Source organism: Nicotiana tomentosiformis, chromosome 7 (genome assembly GCF_000390325.3).
Source record: "Nicotiana tomentosiformis chromosome 7, ASM39032v3, whole genome shotgun sequence".
NCBI lineage: Eukaryota > Viridiplantae > Streptophyta > Magnoliopsida > Solanales > Solanaceae > Nicotiana > Nicotiana tomentosiformis.
The window spans coordinates 11,209,954-11,236,338 of record NC_090818.1 but is presented as its reverse complement, the minus strand read 5'-3'; the positions used below and the strand labels follow the sequence as shown (position 1 = coordinate 11,236,338).

Below are 26,385 nucleotides of genomic sequence, written 5' to 3'. Positions count from 1 at the left end.
TGTTGGGGACAAAGCATTTGCATCCAAATGTCCTTAAATGTGTTAGCTTGGGTTTCCTCTCGTTCATCAGTTCATACGGGGTTTTGTTCAGGAGGGACCTGATCATGCACCTGTTCACCAAGTAGAATGCAGTGTTAACTGCTTCTGCCCAGAGGCTTTTTGCAACGCCACTGTCAATCAACATTGTCCTTGCTATATCTTCAAGAGTCCTATTTTTCCTCTCCACAACACCATTTTGTTGAGGTGTTCTTGGAGATGAAAAATTATGACTTATGCCATTTTCAGTACAGAATTCATCGAATTTTGCATTGTCAAACTTTGTGCCGTGATCAGATCTTATACACACAACATTATGGCTCATCTTCACCTGGATCTTCTTCACAAAAGCATCAAACACTGGAAAAGTTTCATCCTTGGTTCTGAGGAACAAGGTCCAGGTAAATCTAGAATAGTCGTCCACTATAACAAAAATGTACTTCTTTCCTCCTCTACTTGGCACCCTTATAGGTGCACACAGATTCATATGGAGAAGATCAAGTGGCCTTGAGGTGCTCACTTCCTTTTTGGGCTTGAAGGAGGACCTGACTTGTTTTCCTTTTACACACGCAACACACACCTTGTGATTTTTGAAGCTTGACTTAGGCAGGCCACGAACCAGGTCCTTATTGACCAATTTATTTAGCAAAGTAAAACATGCATGACCCAATATTCTGTGCCATAATTCAGCATCATCATCAACAACACTCAGACATGTGAGATTCCCATTTTGTAAGGACTCAAAATCAGCAACATAAATATTTTTTGTGTCTTTTTGCCATCAGTACCACTTCACCAGTTACAAGATTTGTGACTGTGCAGACTTTTGACACAAATTTCACTTTGTTTCCTTTGTCGCAGATTTGGAAAACACTTAGTAGGCTATATTTTAAGTCATTCACATAGTACATATTTTTTAATTAAGTGAGTGAGTGACTTCTCAATTCTTCCTACTCCCAGAATGTATCCATTTTTGCGATTGCCAAATGTGATGACCCAAAATATTATATTTAAATTTAATAAGAAATTCTGTGTTCTAAGACCTCAAAAAGCACCATTTATCATTCCTCGACTTGTGTGCGCAGTCCGAAAAAATTTTCAAAAATTTTTCAGGTGAAAAATGGATTAAAATGTGAAATAGAGCTTTAAAACTCAACTGAGTTGACTTAGTCAACATTTTTAGCAAACAGATTCGGATCAGTATTTTGATAATTCCGGTAGGTCCGCATCGTGATTTGGGACTTGGGCGTATGCCTGGAATCGAATTCCGAGATCCCTAGCCCGAGATATGGAGATTTGATGAAAAATTAAAAGCTTGAAAGCTTAATGATTTTTAAGAAATTACTGATGTTGGATTTATTGACCTCGGGTCCGTATTTTAGTTTTGGAGCTCGGTATAGGTCCACTATAATAGTTATGACTTGTCTGCCAAATTTGGTGAGAATCGGAGTTGATTTGACGTGATTCGGACGCCCGGTTGTAAAAATATAAGTTTTAAAGTTTTCTTGAAACTTTTCTTTGATTTGGTGTCTGATTCTTAGTTCTTGGTGTTATTTTGGCGATTTGATCGTGCAAACAAGTTCGTATGATATTTTAGGACTTGGGTGCATGTTTGGTTTAGAGCCCTGAGGGCTCGGGTTGGTTTCGGGTGGTTAACGGATCATTTTTGGACTTGAGGAAACTGCAGAAATCTGCTTCTGGTTTCCTTCTTCGCGTTCATGAGGGGAGTCTCGCGTTCGCGAAGAGCAAGTTGGGGCTGGCACAATTTGTGCTTCGCGTTCGCGACATAGTGACCGCGTTCGCGAAGGCTTGAGGTTCAAAGCTTCGCCTTCGCGATAGAAGCCTCGCGTTCGCGAAGGGAAAGAGACTGGCCAGGAAAAATTAGCCTTCGCGTTCGCGAAGGCCAAGCCAGGCAAGCTTCGCGTTCGCGAAGTAACCCTCGCATTCGCGAAGAGAAAAATTTGGGCACTAGGAATTTTTGTTTCGCGAACGCGAGGCACTGATCGTGTTCGTGAAGGGTAAAAGTCCCAGAAACAGAACTTAAGTTCTGGAAATGGGGTTTCAACCCATTTTCAACTCCGTCCCATTTTTTAGCCCGGGTAAGGCGAATTTTGGGCGATTTTTACGGGAAAATATTGGGGTAAGTGTTCCTTATCCTATATTGATTATATTTCATGATTCCATACTCGTTTATATCATGAATCCGTGAATTTATGGAAGAAAAATCAGATTTTTCTAAAATCTTCCAAAATCGAAAATTTAAGATTTGAAGGTCCATTTGACATCGAAATTGGATAATTTCTGTATGGTTGGACTCGTCTCGGAATGGGTGTTCGGATTTCGTAAGTTTTTCGATATTTGAGACGTAGGTCCCACTGCCAAATATTTTAATGAATTCCAGATTTTTATCCGAAAAATTAGTAAATTCATATGGAATTAATTCCTATTATTCGTATTGAATATATCAAATTGTTTATGAATAGATTTGAAGCTTTCGGAGTCAAATTTAAAAGGAAAAGCTGTGGTTGAATAATTAATTGGAATTTGCAAAGCGAGGTAAGTGCCATGGTTAACCTTGACTCAAGGGAATAGAACCCTTAAATTGTTTGTTATGTGAATTGCATGTGAACGACGTATAAGCGAGGTGACGAGTGACTATACGTCGTCAAATTAATTGTTTGTCTGCTTACTTGAAAAATCATAAATTGTTTTAAATCATGAATTAATTTTTATAATAATTATTTCTCTCCTATTCTTTGTAAAATATTAATTCTTGAATTCCTGCAATAATTGTTACATGCTACTTGAATTATGTGTCTTAATTGTTATTTGACATTTAGCATATTAAATATTAAACTGCCTATTTTCTCTCTGATTTCTATAATAATTTGCTATTTGACATTGTTTGTTTCATAATTAAATCATAATTATTGTATGCTTGTTGTCTTATAATTTTATATCAATTGTTGCAATTATTTGAGAAATTTCTTCTATAAGAATTGGTAAATGAATATGTTGGAGGAGCGGGTTGCACGCCGCAACAGAATTGATTATAATGAATATATTGGAGGATCGGGTTGCACGCCGCAACAGAATTAATTATAATGAATATATTAGAGGATCGGGTTGCACACCGCAATAGACTTATTAAAAGTTCATATTGGAGGATAGGGTTGCACGCCGCAACAGATTTATTAAAAAGTCCATATTGGAGGATCGGGTTGCAAGCCGCAACGGACTTATTAAAAGTCCATATTAGAGGATCGGGTTGCACGCCGCAACATACTTAGTTAAAAGTCGACATACATATATATATTGGTGGATCGGGTTGCACGCCACAACAAACTTGATTAAAATGAATATATTGGAGGAGCGGGTTGCACGCCGCAACAGAACCGAATGTGAATATATTGTGAGAGCGGGTTGCACGCTGCAACAGAATTGAATGTGAATATATTGTGAGAGTGGGTTGCACGCTGCAACAGAATTGATGGAAATGATAATTGGTTATGACTGCTGAGTTGGCTTCAATTATTATAAATGAGTTACCTGATTTATTTCTATTATTGTTGCTGTTACTAATATTGCGTACAGGTAATGTAAGTGACCCGCCTTAGCCTCGTCACTACTTCGTCGAGGTTAGGCTCAGCACTTACCAGTACATGGGGTCGGTTGTACTGATACTACACTTTGCACTTCTTGTGCAGATTTTAGAGTTGGTCTCAGCGGCGTACCATAGACTTGCTCGGATTTCAGCTACCAGAGGAGACTTGAGGTATAACTGCATGGCGTCCGCAGTTCTGAAGTCCCCTTCTATTTCACTTCAGCTGTGTGTTTATTTTCAGACAGCTTTACTTTATTCAGACCTTTATTTGTATTTATTCTAGAAGCTCGTGCACTTGTGACACCAATTCTGGGATGGTATTTAGACACCGTTGCTTTTATGGATTATTTCATTATATTTCAAACTTTGCTTCCGCATTTGTTTCTTTGATTATTAATAATTTAAATATTGTTAAAAATTGGTTAATATTATTCTAACGTTGGCTTGCCTAGCAAGTGAAATGTTAGGCGCCATCACGGTCCGAAGGTGAGAATTTCGGGTCGTGACACCAAAAGACACACTCCCTCCTTGCAGGGCTTTGAGTGAAAGAAAATCATCGATGCTTCCAGTCATGTGCTTAGAACAACCACTATCCATGTATCATTTTTGGTTGCTTCCTTTCACCGCTCCCTGCACAAAAGAATCAAGGATTAGACTTAGGAACCCAAATAAGTTTGGGTCCCTTGTAGTGAGGAAAAAGGCGAATTAAACTTCTTTTTGTCCAGGCAGGTAATACATATTTTTTAACGAACGGACCAGGTTCCTTAGCAGCAGTTACTTTTTCAATAAAACCTTGTTTTTCTGTTAGGACTGAATTCTAGCCTTACAGTTTTCTTTAAAATGACCAGTGTTGCCACAGTGAGTGCAAAGCCAATTATCAGGGACAGTAGCATACTTGCTATGTGGATTGTAGGGAGTCTTTTCCTTTTGGAACCCGACTCCCTGTATGTTCCCACCATTGCTTGTATATATGGCAGCAATTGTATCAGATGACCAGGTCCACTTTAGAGATTTTTCTAGGTCATTTTTAACTCTGCCTAGATCATCTTGAAACTGTATGTTTCTTTCAAGTTCAGCACACGGACTAGATTTCACAGATTTGAGTTAATTTTCAAGCTTAATGTGTGCCTCATTTGCAACTTCCTTTCCCTTTGGACAGTCCCAGAATTGTTTCCTCTTTTTAATTCCTCCATTGTTTCTTTTAGGTCTATGACAACGACCAACAAGTCATCTCTCTCATTTTCTATGTCTTCACTTTTTTTAATCAGAACACTCTTTTTTCTCATTAGATCCTTGATGGTTTCTTTTAGGTCAGCCACTACGATTACCAAATCATCTCTCTCATTTTCTACCTCTCCTAGCTCAATAGTTAAAGCATTTTTATCATTTATAAGATTGTGATAGGCATCAATTAAATAATTTATCAAAAACATAAGCTTTTTCTGAGAGTAAGACTTTAGATTTCTTTGAACGTCTAGAAAGTTTACCTCATCATCATCATTATCTTCACCATCGTCAGATTTTGCCATCAGGGCAAAAGATAGAATCACAGTCAGTTGCTTCACTTTCAACTGCCATCATGGAACTGTCACCTTGTTCATCATCTCCTCCAGATTCGCTGGAAGAGTCTCCCCATACAACAAGAGCTTGTTTCACAATATTGTCAGTGACATCTTTTCTCTTGAATCTTTTGTCAGGAACCGGGTTCCTTTTGGCTGTTTTATCTGTGTTGTGCTTGTACTGATCTTGCTTGAGGAGAGAACAATCCTTGATAAAATGTCTTGGCTTACCGCACTTATGACATAAGTCATACCCTCTTGGCTTGCTGGAACTGCCCCTTTTGGACTGCCTCAATTTCTGCAAACCGTCTTCTGAAATCTCTTTGTTGGGTAAGTCATATCAGCATCTTCGCCACTTGAGTCATTGTTGTCTGTCTTGAGGACCAGGTTCTTCTCCCTTTTGTTCTCTCTTCTCTCATGATCCTTATTCTTCTTCTTCATTTCATAAGTTTTCAGATTACCAATGAGTTCATCAATAGTCAGCTTTTGTACATCATTTGCCTTCGTGATAGCATTTACTTTGCTTTCCCAGGAACCAGGTAATACACTAAGTATTTTCCTGACAAGTTTGTTCCTTTGAATGATTTCTCCCAGAGAATGAAGCTCATTGATGATAGAGGTGAAGCGAGTGTGCATGTCCTGAATAGACTCATCATCCTTCATCTTGAAGAGTTCATACTCAGTGGTTAGCATATCAATTTTTGACTGCTTGACTTGAGTTGTCCATTCATGTGCTGTTTAGAGAGATTCCCAGATCTCCTTGGCAGATTGACAGGTAGAAATCATGTTGTATTCGTCTAGTCCAATACCATAGACGAGGATCTTTTTTGCTCGAAAGTTTTTCTCTATAGCCTTGCAATCAGCATCGTTGTACTCCTTCCTTGTATTGGGAACTGTCACTGCTGGTTCACCAATGGTCTTCATGGGAACGAAAGGACCATCGTAGATAACGTCCCAGAGCTCTAAATTCTCAGCCATGATAAAATCATGCATCCTTGTCTTCCACCATCCGTAGTATTGGCCATTGAATCTTGGTGGTCTGTAGGTAGATTGACCTTCTTCAAAGTTTGGTGGAGCAACCATGAGGATCATTTCTAGATGTTAGCCTGATAGAAAGAACCTGCTCTTATACCAATTGATAGAAATTGAGGGTCCACAGAACTGTATAGAGAAACGGATTCTCTATCGGTTCCCACAGAACACACACAAAGAGATAAGTAAATGACACAGCAAAGTTTTACGTGAAAAACTTCAAGCTCGCGGGATTAAAAATCACGACCTACACTTATAGAATTTCAACTTCACTAACCGAGCAAGTTCAGATTACAACCTATTGTAACCTAGGAATTAAAACCTTAATCCCTCACTCACTTTTAATAACTCTATTACAAGCCTCTTTGTAATAACTCTATTACAAAGTTCACAACTCGACTAACTCTAGTCAAGACACGAACACAGGGTTTATGATTTTATAATTTATTTCCTGCACAATGCTTCTAGCTAAGCTAAGTAGAAATTATAATTAAATCACACTAATAAATGTACAACACCATTAGGGACATGTGACGATACAATACTGGAAACTGGTCCTTCGTTATATTGTTCTTTGTTCTTGAAGCCTGAAAATCACTTGCAAGCCCGCGACACACTTTTTGAGAGAGCTTGATCAAATCTGGAACGTGCAAGTGTTTAGTTTTCCCCTTTGCTTCATGTTAATATTACACAAGTGACATTAATTGAGTGATGCAAGCATATTTGGTACAAGGGCATTTCCCATAAAGTGACTGCTCCACTGTTTGCACCGTTGCTTGTGCGCAGAGGAACAGTTGCAGCCACTTTACAGATGTGGGGAGATGACTGGTACTGTCAGCAAGGGAACTGATATCTATTTGTTCCTGTTGTTTCTTTGACTCTGAATATTGGAATATGTCCCAGAATTGAGACTTGTTGATGTTGAGCACTTTGAGGATATGGAACGGGTTTCCTATCTGGTTCTTAACATTTAAGTTTGTTAGATCATCAAAACATAACAGGACACATAACCTATCAAGTATTTAATTATAAAATAATTATTCTTACACATACTTAAAAGAGTTTATAAGGACATCCAGCTTTAGTATGATGAATAAATTAACATAATGAAAATTTTAGCATACCAATTGAGCCGTTGAGCATGTGACACAAACTTCTAAGAATTAAAATTGGCTCCTAATAAAATAAATAAAAAGTAAATCGTAGGACAAAATTGTTAACTCTACGAATTAATCAAGCATTCAACCTTGTAGTTGGGGCTTGGGACTTTCAAGTAGCTGCAATGTTGCTTGAATTGAATTGAAAATAGATGTCATTACTTAAATGTACATATGAGAATAATTAGAATTTAGTTTTCAAATAAGAACAAATGTATGAAAAGAACCAGTTTAAACTAGGCATGCATTAATTACCATAATGAATCATAAACACGAGAAAATTTTAATTATATCAATTTGGTTCATCTTTTCTTAAATCATTGAAGAATATTAGTTTTAATAAGAAAATGATATATTAATCGAGCTTAATCTATTAATACTTAAATCTTAATATCATAGGTGAGAGAGAAAGAAAAAAAAACTAGAACGGTAAAGCATGTGGATAGACTGCAAGGCTAACATACATTGTTGGCATGTTTAGATACACAAGTTCTTATAGTTCAATCTTCAAAGTATTCTCATATGCCCACGGAAGTCTTCCTTGCTAGCTTTGATCATATAAATAATTTAAAACATAACAGTGATAATAAAGCATACATGGTACGAGTGAGCTAAAAAAGTGATGTCTTTAATATATCTTCGTAAGAGATAAGTTGCATGAAATTAGCATCGTTTACTACTAAACATGTTTATTGTATTGTACGCTTCTAAATTTATTTTCTTGCTTTACTTCTTTTTAACTTTCTTTTCTAAGTTGGATATTTTTTTTACGTCTGAAACACGTCCATAGAAACTAGTTAATATAAAAATATATATTTTATCAGCTATTATATTTATGAGCGGCTATAGGATGAAGTTTTTCCTTTTTCTTTGTTACTTCTCTGTCTCTCTTTGGTGTATCCCTTTCGTTTAGGCTTAAAGTCTACATGAGAAGCCCAAACAAACTTAACTACCATAGCCCATAGGCCCATTAGCGTGGACCAAAGCCTAAATAGCCATGTTATAGGCTCAATTAGCTGTTGAGGACTATATATCCCTCAAAGTCTTGACTAGTTTTTTTGGAGAAATAAGGTACATGGCCGATCTACCGTGTTGATTATCAGTTCACGTGAATTCAATAATTTTTTCCCAAACTCTATATATTTTAAGAAATTTACTAAATATGTATACATTTTTTTAACTATAAACTCGTTATTATTGTAGTATTAATTTGAGGTTGATATTTGAGCCCATAAATTTCAATCATAATTCTGCCTCTAAACAAGGTAGATGTGCTTCTTGCACTAAATACTTTCATATTTTTCCGTTAAACGCCATACTAAAATCGACAAAGTTAACATGGTCTTCTAATCGGCTCACGTTAAATTCCTAGATAGATATGTGCACTACAATAAATTTAAAGAAGAAAGAAGGACGATTGCTGAAACTTCTAAGTAATGTCACAAAGTATACTAAAAATATTGATATTTGTCAAGAATGGGATTCGAACCCATGCCCTTTCGGACCAGTACCTGAAACTGGCGCCTTAGACCAACTCGGCCATCTTGACTTTTCTGATTACTTTTTCGACTATTTATTAAAACAATGCTAAAGACATTATCAAAAGATAAGCCCTAGGTTTATTTACCATATGAAAAGAAAAAAGAACGACAGAAATATTTTTCTACTGTTATTTAAGTAATTTTTTTCTGCGGTAATGCTTAAAGCATTTTCAAGCTCAGTAGTTGTGGGCTTGGAGCTTTGAAATGAAATCAGAGTGGATAAGAGGTTTAATATATATGGTTATAAATATATGAAATTTAGGATTTATTGTGGAAACGTTTATAATCTGATCTCTTCATTTGGCATCATATTGTAATATATAATATGCTTCAAAAGTAATAGGATTTACAATTCCGTTCCCATTATTACACTGTTGAGTAGTGGTTTTATTGCCTTCAAATAATGTTGTAGAAAACCAAGTCATATAAACCACATAAAATGGATACCAAATCCTATTAGTGCAATTCACATTCTTGACCAAATCAATAATTTTACACATATTTTGACTCAGATTAGTTGAACTTTAGGGACTTGGGTTCTCCACGGACATTTTTAGTGCAATATATAGTAAAATATATTTTTTTTATTAATATTCTTTTAAGGAACATACAAAAATTAAATATAACAAGTAAAAGAGACCGGAGGAAGTATTAATTAAATTAAGAATTGTTAGAACTATCTTAAGTCGTACAAATATATTTGATTTAAACTTAAGAGCTTATAGATATAACCTCTCAGGAGTCGTCTAGTAAGGTGTATAAGAATAGTACTAAATATTGTGTATTAGTAATATAGATTAGTAATGTTGATATTAGTTATGTTGGAATTATTTTTTTATCGATTATTTATTTTGTTATGTTGAAGATTTTAAAAGGGCAATTCTGTCTTTATACATGTTTATCTATGTATTAAAAAACTATAGTATTGTTAATGCTATGTTTTGTTATGTATAAAAATAATACCGAATAAAGTGATTAAAAGACATTGCATATTAATAATATCAAAGATAATATATGTATTATTTTTCCAAATACCCTGACAGTTGACCAGACAAAAGAGAAGTAATTTGCAAATTACGTTATTATTTTCGCACACATTGGAACTAGTAGTCAAATTGTCAACAGTCAGGTCAAAGTAATGTAACAGTTCAAAGATTTCAATAATAGAGGTCCATTATTATTTTGATAAAAAAAAATAATAAGGTCCGTTATTAAAATCTAACATTCGAGTACATAACATTATTGCAAAAGCAGTATAAAAGTAACAAGCTCCAAGTACTCATAATTAATCAAAACCTATTGACTTTTATTTCAAGAACTGGATTCTCTCTACAGTTGCAGTTCAGAAGTCAGACAGTTCTATGAATTTTATTAGCCATCACTCTCCACCTATATTATAGGTAGCAGCAGCCACAAGGCTCCACACAAAACTCAAAGATTGACTTCTGTGCAGAAAAAAACACAACAAGCAAGAAAAAGAAAAAAAGTTTTTTGTCTTTATACTCCTTAAGGAGTGTACTAAATCAGAAAAATACCTAATACCCTTTTCTCTCTCTGTCCTCACATTTATCTGTAATCTTCAAGATACTTGTGAATTATTGGTACCTTTTTATTCTCCCTTTTTCTTGAATTTTTGCTTTGAATTCTTGAATTTGGTGTCCATTAGAAAGTTGGCTGCTTTCTTGGGTATGCTGTCTTTGGTTTTTTGAGGGGCTCTAGAGAAAGTTTAGAAACAGTCGCCCAATATTTAATTCTTGATTTGGTCTGCTAGTTGTGCTACAATTGTTGCACAAAATCAGTTTCTTTTTTTACTTAAGCAATGAATCTGAAGTTGGAAGTTGGGACAAAGTTCAGCTCTGGCTCTCTTATAGGTAAGTGCTAACCAATTCTCCCAATTTCCAAATTCAGCTTATGGTATAAGGGGAGGTGATTTTTCCTAAGGTTTGTGTTTCTGTTTTTTGTATGTCTTGAAATTCTGTTTTTCGTCTGGGGGTTTTAGGAAACAGTTTGTTTTTGTACCTTTGAATAGTATTCTGTTGCTTTCACTTTTGAATACTTGTGGTCACCTTCAATTCTAGTTGGCACCTTTATTTTGTGAGTTCAAAAAAGTGAACATTTTTAATAATGGAACCTCAAAAAGTAGTTACTATGGCAAAATCACCTGTTGTTTATGACCCTTTGAAACCAAAATCTGATTCTATTGGGGTTCTTGATGTTTATGTACATCAAGCTAGAGATATTCATAACATATGCATATATCATAAACAAGATGTGTATGCCAAGATTTCCTTAACTAATGATCCAGAAGAAACAGTTTCGACCGATACTATTAATGGTGGGGGAAAGAATCCAGTTTTTAATCAGAGTCGTCGACTCAATGTCAAGACTGTTGAAACATCAGTGAGATGTGAGATTTGGATGATGAGTAGGGTTAAGAATTATTTGCAAGACCAGTTGTTGGGATTTACCTTAGTTCCTCTTTGTGATGTTCTTGCTGAGAATGGTAAGCTAGAACAGGAATTCTCCTTGTCGTCGAGTGATCTCTTCCATTCGCCATCCGGTTTTGTGCAATTGACACTAACATATACTGGTGCAACCCCAGAAGTCTTAGAGATTTCCACACCAGGCCATTCTTTGGCTGCAGCAAATGACTGTGACGAAGGTCGTGGAATCGCTGACAGTATTCCTTGTGAATTGGTTAACATTGAATTCCCTGATCCCAAAATTGTGAATGAAAATGAAAGAATGGTTACTGAGTATTATTCAATTCCCTGCACTGAATTGGATAGTCAAAGCTCTGAGCATATTGACTCCACGGAAAATGGTGATCACATCTCTCCCGAGAATGTTGAGCGTACACCAGAAAGCGCGGTTGTTGAAGGTCAAGTTGCCACTGAAATCAAGAAGTTAGAGAGATCAAACTCAATCCCAATAAACTCATCATCTGTTTGTGACACCAAACAAACATCAAACTCTCCGAGCGAGGAGTCTGTGTTGCCTCTGAAGGATGGTAGTAAGGACAGTGCCAAAGAGGTCGATAGCACCATGCCTGCTGTTGCTGCTAGCACGTTCACAACGCCAGTTGTCAACGTGAGCATTGTACCAGAGCAAAAGGTTGTGCAGCAAGAGATAGTCGATATGTATATGAAAAGCATGCAGCAATTCACGGAAGCTCTAGCAAAGATGAAACTTCCTCTGGACATGGAAAGTGGATCAGCCGTCCAAAATGGAAATGACAACACAGAGAGCTCCGGTTCAAGTGAGAAACCACAAGCGCGTCCTAGCGGCCAAAGCCCAAGAGTGTTTTATGGTAGCAGAGCCTTCTTCTGAACTGTAGTTCCATTTGAAAAGGTTCACAAAAAGAAGTTGCTTGTATTTTTAATCTGCCTGAATTTACTAGCTTGTAGTTGAGCATAGTCTGAAATATTTCCAGTTTAATTAGGATGATCAGGAAGAGGTTTTCCTTGAACTTCGGCCTTTTCTGTATTATGAATTGTGTTACTTAATGTGACCCTTTCCTTGGTTCCTGTCAATTAACAATCCACTGTCTTTACATCTTTCTTTTTCTAACATTCAAGAAATTATGAATCTTTCATTTCCTAACACTTAGTTCAAGACTTGGTGATAACACTGAAATTGTGCATGTTTTTATGTTGTATGACTAACAAGGTAGAATTTCATTACCTGCTTAAAGTGTCCATGTTTTGTTTAATCTTATCGTGTTTAAAGTTCCAACTTTTTGCATTTTCACTCTCTTAATTCAAGAAGGGGAGCCTTGCAGCAACAGTAAAGTTATATCCGTGTGACCTATAGGTCAAGGATTCGAGCGGTGGAATCAACAACCGAGGTAGGTTGCCTACATCACACCCTTTGGGGTGCAGCTTTTCCCAGACCCTGCATGAATGCGGGATGTTTCGTCCATCAATCTGCCCTTTTTTTACTTTGTTAATTCAGAGTGTTCTTTTAAACTCATCGTGTCGAAATCTGGAGTTTTGAGTGAACCATATATATACATGGATTTAATGTTTGTGCCCATGACAAACTTGAGATCGAAGTGCTCGAAATGGATCTTGATTTCAATTTAATGTTATTATTATGTTTCAAAAGTGTGAAAAAGGGAATGAAAATATCACATGAAATTTAAAAACTTTTAAAGTTGTAATACACATTAATTTGGCATTCTCTAAATTTCTTAGAATTTTTTCATTCAAAGAAAGAAGTTGCATTTTTTGGTTCATTTGTAGCAGAATGATATATACTGTACATCAATATGTGCAAGATTCTCAATTCAAATGATAATAAGTAAATGAGCATCAAAGTATATAGTAATTTATTCATTAGGGGTACCCTAGATGGGTATCCCTAAAATGTATCACACTAAATCAACAACCTCCCTTACATTCAAATGGAGAAAGGAAAAATCCCATTCAAGGGAAAACTACAAAGCAAACAAATTACCAGACAAGAATCTGCAACTTTGCAGCAACATTACTGCGAAAAAAACATTAAATCTAAACATTTTACTCAAAACTTCTGTCTATTTTGTTGTGTATGTATCGCTGCCTCACCAGAGATGCATGATACATTTCTGACTATACGCCGCAATCTGATTTTACACCTCACTCAAGGGAAAAAGAAAGGGGAATTCCTAAAGACATAAACTCAAAACAAAACAAAAAAAACCTTTAGCACAAAATCTTGTAAACTTCTATCTCTAGACCTTCAAAACAGGCACTCCAGTTAGCCCTACAAAAGGATATCCAATTCTTTAACCTCTCTCAACTTCATATAATTATAGAAGTATGCAAAATTCATGATTCAGATTCTACACCAAATTTTTCACCTAATGTAACACCCTTGTTTGGCAATATTCTCCTAGCCACCAATCCCTGCATCAATACAAAATCAGCGGGTTAAGAATAGCATGATTTGACTTTGACATCATAAGCAACAAATAAGTGAAAGTATAAACAAGAAAGAAGAGGGGGAGATACATATGCAACAAGCGGGAAGAGGGAACTACGAAATCTTTTAGATCAGACAGTATTAGGCACCAAGCAGAAAAGTAATAACCAAAAATTGAGAAAGTAACTACCATATTTCTACTTTGAAAAGCTTTGTTAGACTTACCATTAACTTATTCACACGGACAATTTCATTCCGAGAAAAATAGCAAGAAAGAACTAGCATCTAAATAATGTAGAAAAACAAACAATGTTAAGCAAAAAGAACTTCTATTTGCTCCAGTAACTATCAACAAGGTTAACAATATTCAAGTCAAATCTTTGATTCTTTTCTCTTTTTTTGGTTTCCCACTCGGTGTCCGGTACACACATTAAGGACCCGACTAAATCTGGGTTCACGCCGGGAAGCCCCACATTGGGGGGTAAAGCGCTCCCTAACAAAGACAACTTTATACTAAGGGCTCGAACTAGAAACATGGTTAAGGATGAAGGAGAACTTATCACTCCATCACAATCTTTGTTGGTCTTTGAATTTATTTTGTTTCTTCTAAATTGTTGTGTATGTTATAACACTTCCCTGGATCTTTAAAAAAAAGTGATAGTTCGCAAATGTAGAATGTCCAATGATCTCGCAGCCATGTATCATGAAGCATTATTGCTTCCGGACAGTATCTTTATTCTCTTTCTCTCGAACATGGTATATAGTTTGAGAAAAGAAAACATGACGCAAGTACTAGTTTTTTCTAGTCGGATGAGTGTGCAACAAAAAAAAAGCAATTGTGGAGTCACAGAAAATAGAGCCCCCTTATGTCCATTGCCCGGTCAATACAGGCTTCAGGTTAGGGTCCCCGCCCCCTCCCAAACACACACACCAAATACTGCATGCCTCGGTGTAAGCTATAAAATAACAAAAGGATGGCAAGTATTTGAGAAAGTGGAAAAAATCCTTCAAACTGGAAAAAGAAATATGTATCCTTAGATGGCAGACACTTACTAACAGTGTTCTAGATTCCCTACCCACATACGTGATGTCCCTGCTGCCATTCCAGCAACAATGGAAAAGGGATGGACAGATTAAGGAGAACATATCTCTCCAGTTAATCTGACGATATTCTGTCACATTAAGCAAGATGGAAGGAGGAGTAAGGGTCAAAATTCTGAGGGCTCACAATAAAAACATGTTATTCAACTTGTTTTTGGGATACAGCAGAGAAGAAGAGATGCCTCTGGAGCGATTCAAGCAAAGGTTAGCTCTCAGAACCATTGTGCTTGATGTGACTGGCATTGGTTCTTATGGGGTTGGAATATGGAAGTTTTTTAGAAATCTATGACGATATAAATTCGCTGAAAAGACTCGCTTCAGAGTAGGAAATAGAAAAGAATTCCCTGATTTATTCACGTTTGGCGCAAACATGGAGACAGCTGTAGCTCATTGCTTTACTGCTAATGGCTGGGAAGTCTGTTTAGGAGACTTTTTAGACTGGGAAATAGATAGCATACTGGTATGGTCTGAGCAGAAAGATAGAATTCTCTCAGTCAAGTCATGTTATAAGTCCCTCATTACCTCTCCAAGTACCGAACAGAATCGTGGAAGATTATCAGGAAACTAAAGCCCCAACTAAGGTTCCTTGATTGTTTCATCTTGGTGGTTGCTCATGATGCCTTTTGAAACAAGAATTTGCAGAGAAGAAAGAGCGCACTTTGCATCAAATGCTACCTGAGTGAAAGGAGCTCTGACGGTGTATTTCTCAAAAAGGTGATTTGATTGATGGAAGACCGCTATTCGAAATCTAAGTGAAACACCTGATCATTTATTTTTGCATCGCCTATCATCTCACAGTTATAAAGGTAATTTTACAGCGAAGGTATTATAGAGCAGGATGAGGAGTAGGCCCATGTCACGAGCTTAAATATTGACCAGTGCACCAAGCCCTAGTATTTAAGTGGAGAAGTCGTAAGGCGCCCATTCAAAGCTAGAAACAGTGGATTTCTCAGTTATAAAAGAAATCAATATAAAATAAAGGTTTTTCTAAACATCTTCAGAATGTGAAAGAAGATATGGATCACTGTACTGCCGTTGTTTTGTGGGTTACGTGGAAAGAGAGAAGTCAAGTGTTTAGTTAGTTAGGTGGTACAACCTCAGGAATATATATGAAGCAGTCATGTTGATAGAATTCCTAACACCACTACAGGAGGGACTATAATTTTTATACTAATAAAATCTTTTCCTCTAGTATAAAAAAAAACATGGTAGGGAAGGCAGGAACAAATATTCTTTCAAGCTGTTCTCATATCCATATATTCACAAGTCATTATTTATTCATGAAGATGCCCACAAATAAGTAGTCCCTCCATCCCATTCGATGTGATGTTGTTTGACTGGGCACAGAATTTAAGAAAGAAAGATAGACTTTTGAAACTTGTGATCTAAAAAAAGGCATAGATATTTGTGTGTCTATAAATCATCTAACTAAGGGTAAAATGAGATGTTTAAAGTTAAATTATTTCTAAATATAGAAAAGTACCGTTCGACTAAAAAGGTAGGTGTATCACATAAATCGGGAGAGGGAGTAGTATTATTGGTCAAGAGACAAAAGCACCACCTTTGTAGTATCAGACAACACCACATGAGGAAACTGACTACTGTGAGGAAGAGAAGAAATCTATTGGATTTTTCATTTTGACAAGTTTAGGAGACAAAAGATATCAAAAAAGAGTTTAAGTCAGAGTAGTCAAAAGTGAAGAACTCAATAAAGCGCCAATCTATGTTAGAGCTTTAAGCGCAAAGCGTAATTGAAGTGTGGGCTTTAGCGAAGAAAGCACAAACGAAGATTAAATAAAATAGAAATGTAATGCAAGAAAGCGTAACTATAACACAAACAATAACTATTTGGGCAAAAAAAATGATAAAACGATAATTTAGCTACATATATATTGTTGCTCCCTTAAAGACATAACCCATCGGGGAAGGTGCACACGCCTTAACACCTTTACGCCTACACTAGAGTGCCACTTACGCGAGGCAAAGCGCACACACTGGGCTTCACCGATCTTCAGGGCTTACCCGTGCTTTAAGCGAGCCTTTATCAACACTAGACTTTAAATTCTATGAACATTTACATAATTAGGTCACTTAAAAGGTAAGTACATGTAAATCTCTATGATAAGCATTAACTATCAATCAGGTAAAGACGTGAACTAACCCGCTATAACATGTTAAACTACATTGATAGTGTAAAAAATCTTCACACTATATAACTTAAATCAACTAAATGCTTCTAGCTTCAAAAAAAGATGATCACGACAATTCAAAAAAAAAAATTGCTTCTAGCTTTCACTGAGCAATTAGGCTTCATAAAAACTAACTGGTCATCAACTTATAGAAAAGATGATCACAACAAAGAGGTCAAAGATGGAGGTAAACTAGAAAAAGACTGTGATGTTGAGCAAGAGAAATGAAGGTTTATTTGTCAACCTAAAAACTATTGCAATTACAAATGGTAATGCATCACAAGCTCTATCCACGAATATCACTTCACCACATAGCATCACAAATTTTAGAACATCAAAGTATCACCGATGTTACTAGTTTTAGCTCAGTAAATTCGGAAATAGTATGTGTCAGTAATTTGAGTATATATAATTGATTTGGCAGCTTTTTTCCTCTATTCTTTTCTTCCCTACTGGGGCTAAGGTTTGTACGATGCAATAACATCAATCAGTTATCTTCAAACACAGCAAACAAACATTTGGCAGACTAGCATTAAGCTGGTATTTGAATTTTAAGAATTCCAAAAGCTAACACATGATAAAATATGTCAATATTTGCAACTTCTAGGATCAGAAGATTATGTAACAAAAATCATATAAAATATATTGACATCATAAGATCATAACTTAAAAGCGAAGACAAAGAGGTTTCTAACAGAACATAAGCTAAATCAATAGTAGAGGTCTCTCACATAAATGAAGTACATGGGCATTTAAAATTGCGCACGAAATTTTCATTATGGAAGAACTGCTTCTAAAATTTTGAGCTGACCACAACTTGAAAAGGTTGGTGCTCGATCAGTGATAATGCTCAATCTACCTGAACATAAAAGTGTTGTTACTGGCTTTGGTCCAATCACCAATGGACCTCAGAAAGCCTTTCAAGAAACATCTCCCGCACTAGAGATTCAACCTTCACTTAGGAGAAAATGGTGCCCAATTTTTGCTTCTGTGGAGCTAAGAAAGTAATCTTTGACTATTATTTTTAAATGTGTTCTTTTGTCATTTTGACATGGAAAACATCACAATTTATAGTACTTCCACAAACATTCAAAAAAAGTGAATTTTCTTTTCGAAAAATAAATTAACCTATGTCCGAGAACCATAATGTGAAGAACTGCAAAAAAAATCTTTGTGGCAGCAGAACTCAAAAAAGCTTCCAGACGAGCTTGTCAAACTTATTCATCTCACACAATGTGTCAATGCTACAAACCTTACACTAATTACAAGAACTAGTAGTTCTATAGGATCTAACATTTAGACGGAACTTACAAGATTGGAAAATGGGTGCATCCAAAGTCTAGTGGAACTACTTCACAAGCAGAGCGTATCTCACAGTTACGAGATGGGGCACAAGGAGAGATGGGATGTTATCAATTAAAGCTTACTACCAGAAACTGTTGGTGAGGGAGGAATTAGCTTTATCACATTCATCGGTATGGATACCCAAGGCGCCTAAAACAAAGTGTTTTTGTAAGTGGTTAGCAACTAGGGAAACCATCTTGAAAGCCGATAACTGGAGAAACAGGTGGATTACACATGTTAGGTGGTGTTTTATGTGATGATCGGAAGAAGATGTAAATCACCTCTTCTTGCATTGTCATGTGGAAACGACTTTGCGGTGGAAGATCTTGAATTGGTTCGGAGTACAATGGGTGATGTCAAGCACAGTAAAGGGAGCATTGTATAGTTGGCTTTCAGGAAAAGGAAGAGAAGGCCCAAGGAATGGGTTGTTGCCCCTCTGGATCTCATATACGCAATCTGGAAATAGAGGAATAGGAAAGTGTACGAAGGGGCCGAACAATGTAAAGACCTGCGGATTAGCCTAGTATTTTCAGTTTCTGTTTTGTGCGCCCACGAGGATAGAAGCATATCTTTTGTTCTACCTTTCTCTCTTTTTCATTTTTTAAAGCCGCATTGAAAGAAGCAATTGTTTCTAACTCAACATTGTTTTGCGCCTAAAGTTCAAACGGTAAGCTCCTTCAAAGTCACATCACTCGCGTTATATTACTTTGTCACTTTAATCAGTGAAGCAAACGCTTTTAGTAATACCTGGATAGATTTTAAGCAAGCTAAAATAAACCAGAAATAGCCAACTTGTAGCTCCTTTTATGCTTCCTTCTATCAATTGTCCAACTAATTCTCAGAGTTCTTTTCTTGCTTTAATTGACCATAACTTGAAAACGAAATAAGACTCACTTTCCTTTAGGTAAATGGAATTATGCAAATCGACTTGCAATGTTGCTTCTACTTCATATGCAGGTTTCAAAATGAGTAAACAAAAAATCCGAAGCACAAGCATGCTCTAGATAAAGAACTTGATGCAGAAGTAAAATAGCTAGATATCACATCTTATGTGCAAGTATGAAAGATGCTTCTCTACAGAGAGAACCCCTATAATGACTTCCCCAGTTAGTTTCGAAAAGAAAAACCTTGATAACAAACTCGAGTAGATCAGAAAAATGTAAGGACCAAGATAGCAAGTAAAGAGGGGGGAAACATTAAATCACCTGCTCCTAATGGCAAATTATTGTATCAACAAAATCAAGTTAACAAAACCGACCACCAACATCCGGATCAATGTTCATTAGAAAATTAAAGGAATTGAGCAAGGTGAAGCAACTACTAGCTACAAAAGGTTATTGAGAAGCTTACCTCTGTTTGTCTGTCTTTTACCAACACCATAACCGCCAACATAACTAGCTGAACTTTTAGGTGGCATATCCGACGGTGCAGTACCGAGTCCATAACCAATTGAACCAGATCCATCTCGCTCAGAATTTGCAGAGCGCCAAGCGGAATCACTATATCCCAAACCACCACTGTAAAGATCAGCAAGAGCCCCATCATAGCTACCATTAGATGCAGGATATGATGATGCAGGAGCCCCGCTTGTTGTAACATTTCTTCCATAGCCTCCAGCCAAACCATATAAACTATCATCACCCCCATAATCAAGATTACCACTTTGGTTAGAAACATTTCCTCCACCTTGGGATGAAATTGAAGATGATCCCCAAACTCCAGTGTTGCTAAAATTTCCAGACCCCATGTTCCCACTCCCAGATACCGCAAAGTTGGTAGAGCTTGTGGAATTAGTTCCATACCCCAGTCCCCCATTTCCCCACAAATTCCGAGTTGCTGAGCTGAAGAATGAGCTATTTCCTCCATTTCCCCCGTCAAAACCAATAGGACCACCAAATCTATTCGAACTATTAACGTAATAAGGGCTCAGTCCTCGACCGTAGCTCAAGCTGCTGTTGAAGTTTGCATTTCCCCCATATCCTGGGCTTAACCCTGGTTCAAAATTAAGACCCATTCCATAACCAGAACCAAATGGAGCAAAACCACTCCTACCTCCAGCAGCAATGGGGCTAAATCTACCATCCATTCTGACTCCATATCCTCCAACTGTATTCGGAGAGTATCCTTGTGTGTAACCATTAAGGAAGTTATTGATCCTACTTAATGGAAAGTTATTGTAGCCACCAAGTCTTGGACCTGGCGATAACTCTTTGGGGACAGCACGCTTGACCTCAACCATTTTACCATTCAGCTCATGGAAGGTCTTAAGCAATACTTTATCCACTGCATCCTCTGAATCATAGGTTATGAACCCAAAGCCTCTTGGTCTCTGAGTGTTATGGTCGTACATAACCACTACATCTGTGATTGTTCCAAATTGCTCAAAGTAGGTCTTGAAGTCACTCTCAGTTACAGTGGATGCTAAACCTCCAACAAAGATTTTTCTTGTACGTCCTGGACCAGGAGAACCCTGAATGCTAGTACTGCTTCTACTTATTGTGCTCTGGTCATCCCTCGGAACAGCTTTCTTCGCTTCAACCTGAAAAATAAGTGGACCATGATAAATTTCAGTAGAAAGAAGTAATTAGACTGTAAACTTTAACTGCTATTCCAGTCTAAGTTCAAATCAAAGTAGAGGGTAGCAAAGTTAATTGCATATGTGATATGCCATAAAATGGGTACAATGTGCCAGTTTTAGTGCGCAAGGTATAATGACATGGGTACCAAGAAGGCTTAGAAATATACAATGCTAAATGTTTAAATATCCGCTACAATGTCAGAATTCCCTTAATTTTAGGTGTCATACAATGCTAAATACCATGGGTACTAAGAAGGCCTAAATGCCTAAATCTTCATTACAATGTCATACTTCCTTGATTTTAGGCGCCATACAACGTTAAATGCCATCGGTACCAAGAAGGCTTAGATATTAAATGATAGATGCCTAAATCTCCATTGCAATGACATACTTCCCTTGATTTTAGGCGTCATACAAAAGTATATTCTTATCAGAAGGTTCAAACAACAACATTACGTTCCTTGTTGAATAAATCAAAAAGAACTAACAGTAAAGCCAAATTTGCAAAACTAGGAAAATTTACCATCCTGCCATCAATGTTGTGTTTCTCCTTGATAACCCGATCAGCAACAGCAGGATCAGCAAAGACAATAAAGCCAAAACCACGGGCACGACCAGTAGTCCTATCCTTCATAATTACAGCCTCTAAAACCTCACCATAAGTACTGAAATACTCCTTCAGACGCTCTTCATTCGTGTCCCATGAAATTCCACCAATGAATAATTTGCCAAGATCAGATTGCATTGTCCTAACAAAACCAGAAATCAAATTCCTGAAAAAACTCAATCTCCAAATTACACAATCATCATTCTACAATGTTCCAATTAAAGCTTTAAAAAACTTCCATTTTCTCATATAAATACACACATCAAGATTCACTTTTTCAATTCCCAGTTGATTAGATGAAATGCAGATTGATAAAACTAATAAAGCTCACACCTTTACAATGAATAAAGTACTTTGACAACCTTAAACCAATCGGACATTATCAGATTCAATAAATAAAAATCGGATCTTTAGACGATCAATCAAAATTCAGAATCAAAACACAACAACCCAACAAATGAAAATGGTTGGTTTCATTTAATCAAAACAACAGCAATATAATTGTAAAAAGATAATTGAGGAGAAAAAATGAATACCCAAATCAAGAATCAGACGACCCAGATGAGAAAACAGTAAGATCTAAGAGATGAGAAGGGGGAAAGTAGGGCGTTGTTCTATAATTTTTTTTGCCCCTTCAACTTTGTGTCCCCCACTCTTTTCTCTTCTCTTTCCAATCTTTCCAATCAATATATGTAGTACTAACAATTTTGAATACTACAATTTTATGTTCAGCTAAGAAAAAAGATTGTTTCTAGCCTTAAATTTTTTTATATAATTTTTTATCTTTTTTATTTTTTTTGGTAAGAAGAATATGTGGTAGTAAAGGAGAAAGGAAAACAAAAGAAAATTTTGGTGTGATTTGATCTGATAAATTTGGAAGAGATTGCTTTGTGAAATATATACTTTATATACTTACTGGAAAAATCCTTAGCAATAGTTCAGATTGCTAATGTTTGTGTTGTGTGCATGCACGCCTATGCTTTGGCCCCACCACATCTCATCTTATAAGATAAATCCAACCATTGATTTTATGGAACTTGTTTCAAATTCAAAGGATCACAAGATAATGCTTTGATGAATGGTGCTGATTGATTTTGTTCCATTCCACTCTATTGTATGTAAGTTTGACATAAAACATTGAAATTGGAATTAATAACAATATGAGTAATAAATCTTTGGTAATGACATATGATGTTCCCTTGTAAATTATCTTTTATTGTTGATTGGCTAAAATTATTGAAAATATTTTTTTTTTAAATATGAGAAACTGACTTTCATAACTATAAATATACGATTCAAAATCCGTGATCGCCTTAAGTTTGTAACTAAGGGTTGACGGTCGAGCAATTATAAGTATCATTTTTGAGTGTCCACGGTCCACTAACGAGCATTTGTGATTAAGGATCTATATTTTAAAAGGCGATCATACGAGACATTGATGCTCAGATTTGTCGTCAAAATTCGACCAGTAATGTTATTTTTTACATAAGCATTACCTAGTGAACGAGAGGTACTGATCAAAGAACGAGCAAAAATGACTAACAAAACATTATTTGTCGTATTCTTCACTTCATACCTTATGTCGTATACCGATTAAACCTAACCAAATGCTATAGATCGACCTAACAACTGGTGTTTTATATTTAAAATATACTATGTTGTGACAAAAATTGATAAAGTGGTTGACATGTTTTCCCAAAAAGGTTTTTACTACCATCTATAATTATATTATAAACATTTCCACGAGATCTATAAATACTTTAAGAGGGGTTTTTTTTTCTAGTACGTGTCACCGATGATCTAAATCCTCTACTAAGGCAGTCTTTGTGATTTTATACAATTTCTCCTACCAATGGTCTATTTTTCATTTCTTGGTTATTGTCAATTTATCACCGACCACTTTCTTAACCTTTTTTCACGTTTCACATTGTCACCATTATAGAACTTTCATTATTATTTAATATATTTGTGGATTTTAACAAGATGAAATACTCTGGTCAAAGAATCCTACTATTCATGGCAAGTAATCAAGAACAGTAAATACTGAGATTCATATGTAGGCAATGATACATATGTGGAATATTTTTAATAAATCATACATCTGTAATTATTTTTGGGAAATAAAAAAACTAAAAGAAATAACTAATTATATTAATCATGGAAGACGAAAACAATGTTACTTATTGTATCTTATTATTGATCACCGTATGGTAAAAACAATGTTACTTATATTAATCACAAATTTAACTCGTACTCGTTTTAATTTTTTTTGTATCTTATTTTTTTTTTAAATCACAAACAATGTTACTTATTGTATTTTATTTTTTTAAATTTTTTAATTAGTATCCAGAGTACAGACAATTTCAGGTCTTTTCCTCTTCCTCCTCCTTCTTCTTCTTCTCAGTAGTAGTGAAAACAAAGGTGACGTTGAGTTTACATGTTGTTTGTGAGTAGGTTTTACAGTAGTGAACAGCCGTGGCGCTCTTTTCTTTGCTATTGCTTATGGTTTCTTCTCTTTTTTCTTAATTACAAAATGAGTTTGTTGGATCTATTATTTGTTTGACAAATTGATGCTTGTGGGGTGTTTTTTATGATAGTTGGAGGTTATGTTTCAAATTTGAGATTATTAGGAGTAGAATTAGGTGTTAAATCGCGTATTATATTGTTGAAAGAAAATTTTACCTCCTATAGTAAAGGTATACACCCTATTTATTATAAACCGAAATTATTTTAAAATATTATTTTTTTTATAGATATCTTTTATATTTTATAGCAGAATAAGTATTTTCAGTATATACTACCATTAAGGCATGAAATACGCTATTTATGTTTTTCCTCTCTCTTAGACAGCTAGACATACCTATTTTTAAGGTGATTGTTGTTGCTGTATTCATGAATACATGGCGCGAATACATGTGAATACATGCACGTATAATTGGTCTGCCCTGATTTTAGGCGTTTTTACTATTGTATTCATGAATACAGCAGCGCGAATAAATGTGAATACATGCGCGTACAGTTGGACTACATGATTTTAGGCGCTTTTTGCTGCTGTATTTATGAATACATGGTGTGAATACATGCGCGTACAATTGGATTGCCCTTACTTTAGGCGCTTTTTTACTGTTGTATTCATGAATACAGTAGCACGAATACATGTGAATACATGCGCGTACAACTGGACTGTCCTGGTTTTAGGCGCTTTTTGCTGATGTATTCGTGAATACATGGCGCGAATACATGTGAATACATGCGCGTACAACTGGACTGCCCTGATTTTTTTGCCACTTTTTGCTGCTATATTCATGAATACAATAGCGCGAATACAGTGAATACACTACCGTAACAACTGAATAGTAGTTATAGGATGTAATTATGTATATGGTAGCTATAGGAAGTTAATATGCACTAAAAATAGTGGTTTCTGAAAATTAATCTTGTTGAAATTCGAAGAACAAATTTCTATTTATGGGCAACTTGCACTACATACTAGGGGTGAGCATAAAATACGAAAAATTAAATTCTGAACCGAACCGAATTAATTTGGTATTTCGGTTTCGATTTTTTCGGTATTTCACTATATTTCGGTACAAAAATTTCGGTATTTCTGTATTTTGGTACGATATACGGTATTGAGTTTTTGAGATCTCGGTATACCGAAATATCGAAATACTGAAATATTTAAGTCCAAACCCAGCTAAATTTTTATTTTCCAGCTCCCCCTAATTCCCTAATCCTTAGCGCTCAAGTAGACTTATCACTTACGGGCAGTATCTGCTTACCCTTATTCCCTTTTCTATTTTTCTAACCCTAGATTTCTCTATAAAAAAAAAATACAACATTGCTTGGCTGCTGCTGATTCATGACTACAATAGCATAGGGCGACGACGACTTCACCACCTCGGCGAGCGGCGACGACACTCCTCTCCTCGGTAATATGGTATTAAGTTTGTTGTTTGGCAGGTGTTTTATGTTTGGTTGATCCGTTGTAGTTTACTATTTTATGTGTTTGGTAATGTGGTATTAAGTTTGTTCAAGCTTTTCTAATGTAGTAACATCACTGTTCAAGCTTCTCAAGAGCTACACTATTCAAGCTTCAAAGACTTTCCCTCATACATTATGGGTATATTTGTTTGTGAAGGCTCAGTGTCAACTGTCAAGGAAAACATATTCAGCTTTCCAAACATCCCACTACTCTTCAATGTGCCATAGCATTTGTTTGATTTTAATTTTCAATTTATACATTTTTATTTTTTACTCTGTTTTTGTTGGTTTGTCTTTTAAGTTATTTGACCTTGTAATTGCAGAGGATGGAGGAGTCATTTGGGAGTTCGACAAATGAATCATTGATTATTTGCACTTCCTTCGTTTGCACCATAATTTTCCATTTTCTATTCTCAGTTATCACGGGGAGTAGTTCACAACATCACATTGGTCTATATAGTTTAAAATTCTGTATACAGGATAATACACAATTTATTTTCTAGCTATACACTTGAGGAGCAGTGACTACTATACATTGATGTAGTTAATTAATTTTAGTTACATTGAAAGACTTTAGTATGATACCAAAATCGTACCGAACCAAATAAGAAAATACCGAACCGTGCCGAATTACTTTGGTACTGTATTTGATACGCACAATTGATATACCGAACCGTAGACCGTAGTTATTAAATACCGAACCGAAGTACTGAACGCCCACCCCTACTCCATACTTATTTGGCCGTAA

General features: G+C 36.0%; 3 protein-coding genes, 1 long non-coding RNA gene and 1 other non-coding gene across 6 annotated transcripts; 2 read left to right on the top strand and 3 right to left on the bottom strand.

The window, feature by feature from the left end:
* Positions 1-5,937: 5,937 nt before the first annotated feature.
* LOC138895242 (uncharacterized) lies at positions 5,938-6,291 on the bottom strand. The gene has a single exon (XM_070179914.1). The coding sequence runs from the start codon at positions 6,289-6,291 to the stop codon at positions 5,938-5,940; it is 354 nt and encodes a 117-aa protein (XP_070036015.1).
* Positions 6,292-8,856: 2,565 nt separating this feature from the next.
* On the bottom strand, positions 8,857-8,937 carry TRNAL-CAG (transfer RNA leucine (anticodon CAG)). The gene has a single exon. It is a non-coding gene; the product is annotated as a tRNA-Leu (tRNA).
* Positions 8,938-10,238: 1,301 nt separating this feature from the next.
* LOC104121501 (uncharacterized) lies at positions 10,239-12,462 on the top strand. The gene has a single exon (XM_009633512.4). It carries the CDS (start codon positions 11,054-11,056, stop codon positions 12,257-12,259), a length of 1,206 nt encoding a protein of 401 aa, XP_009631807.1. The 5' UTR covers positions 10,239-11,053; the 3' UTR covers positions 12,260-12,462.
* A 774-nt stretch (positions 12,463-13,236) lies between these two features.
* LOC104121502 (heterogeneous nuclear ribonucleoprotein 1) lies at positions 13,237-22,518 on the bottom strand. Of its 2 annotated transcripts, XM_009633514.4 has the most exons (5): positions 22,190-22,518; positions 21,570-21,795; positions 19,819-21,007; positions 13,773-13,818; positions 13,237-13,675 (listed from the first exon to the last, which is right to left on the bottom strand). In XM_009633514.4, the coding sequence occupies exons 2-4, from the start codon at positions 21,789-21,791 to the stop codon at positions 13,805-13,807; spliced, it is 1,425 nt and encodes a 474-aa protein (XP_009631809.1). In that variant the 5' UTR covers positions 21,792-21,795; positions 22,190-22,518; the 3' UTR covers positions 13,237-13,675; positions 13,773-13,804. The 2 variants fall into 2 exon arrangements, with proteins under 2 accessions (XP_009631809.1, XP_009631808.1); XM_009633513.4 differs by having other exon boundaries at positions 13,237-13,818.
* A 2,871-nt stretch (positions 22,519-25,389) lies between these two features.
* LOC117273709 (uncharacterized) lies at positions 25,390-26,168 on the top strand. The gene is made up of 2 exons (XR_004503737.2): positions 25,390-25,585; positions 25,961-26,168. It is a non-coding gene; the product is annotated as an uncharacterized lncRNA (long non-coding RNA).
* Positions 26,169-26,385: the final 217 nt, after the last annotated feature.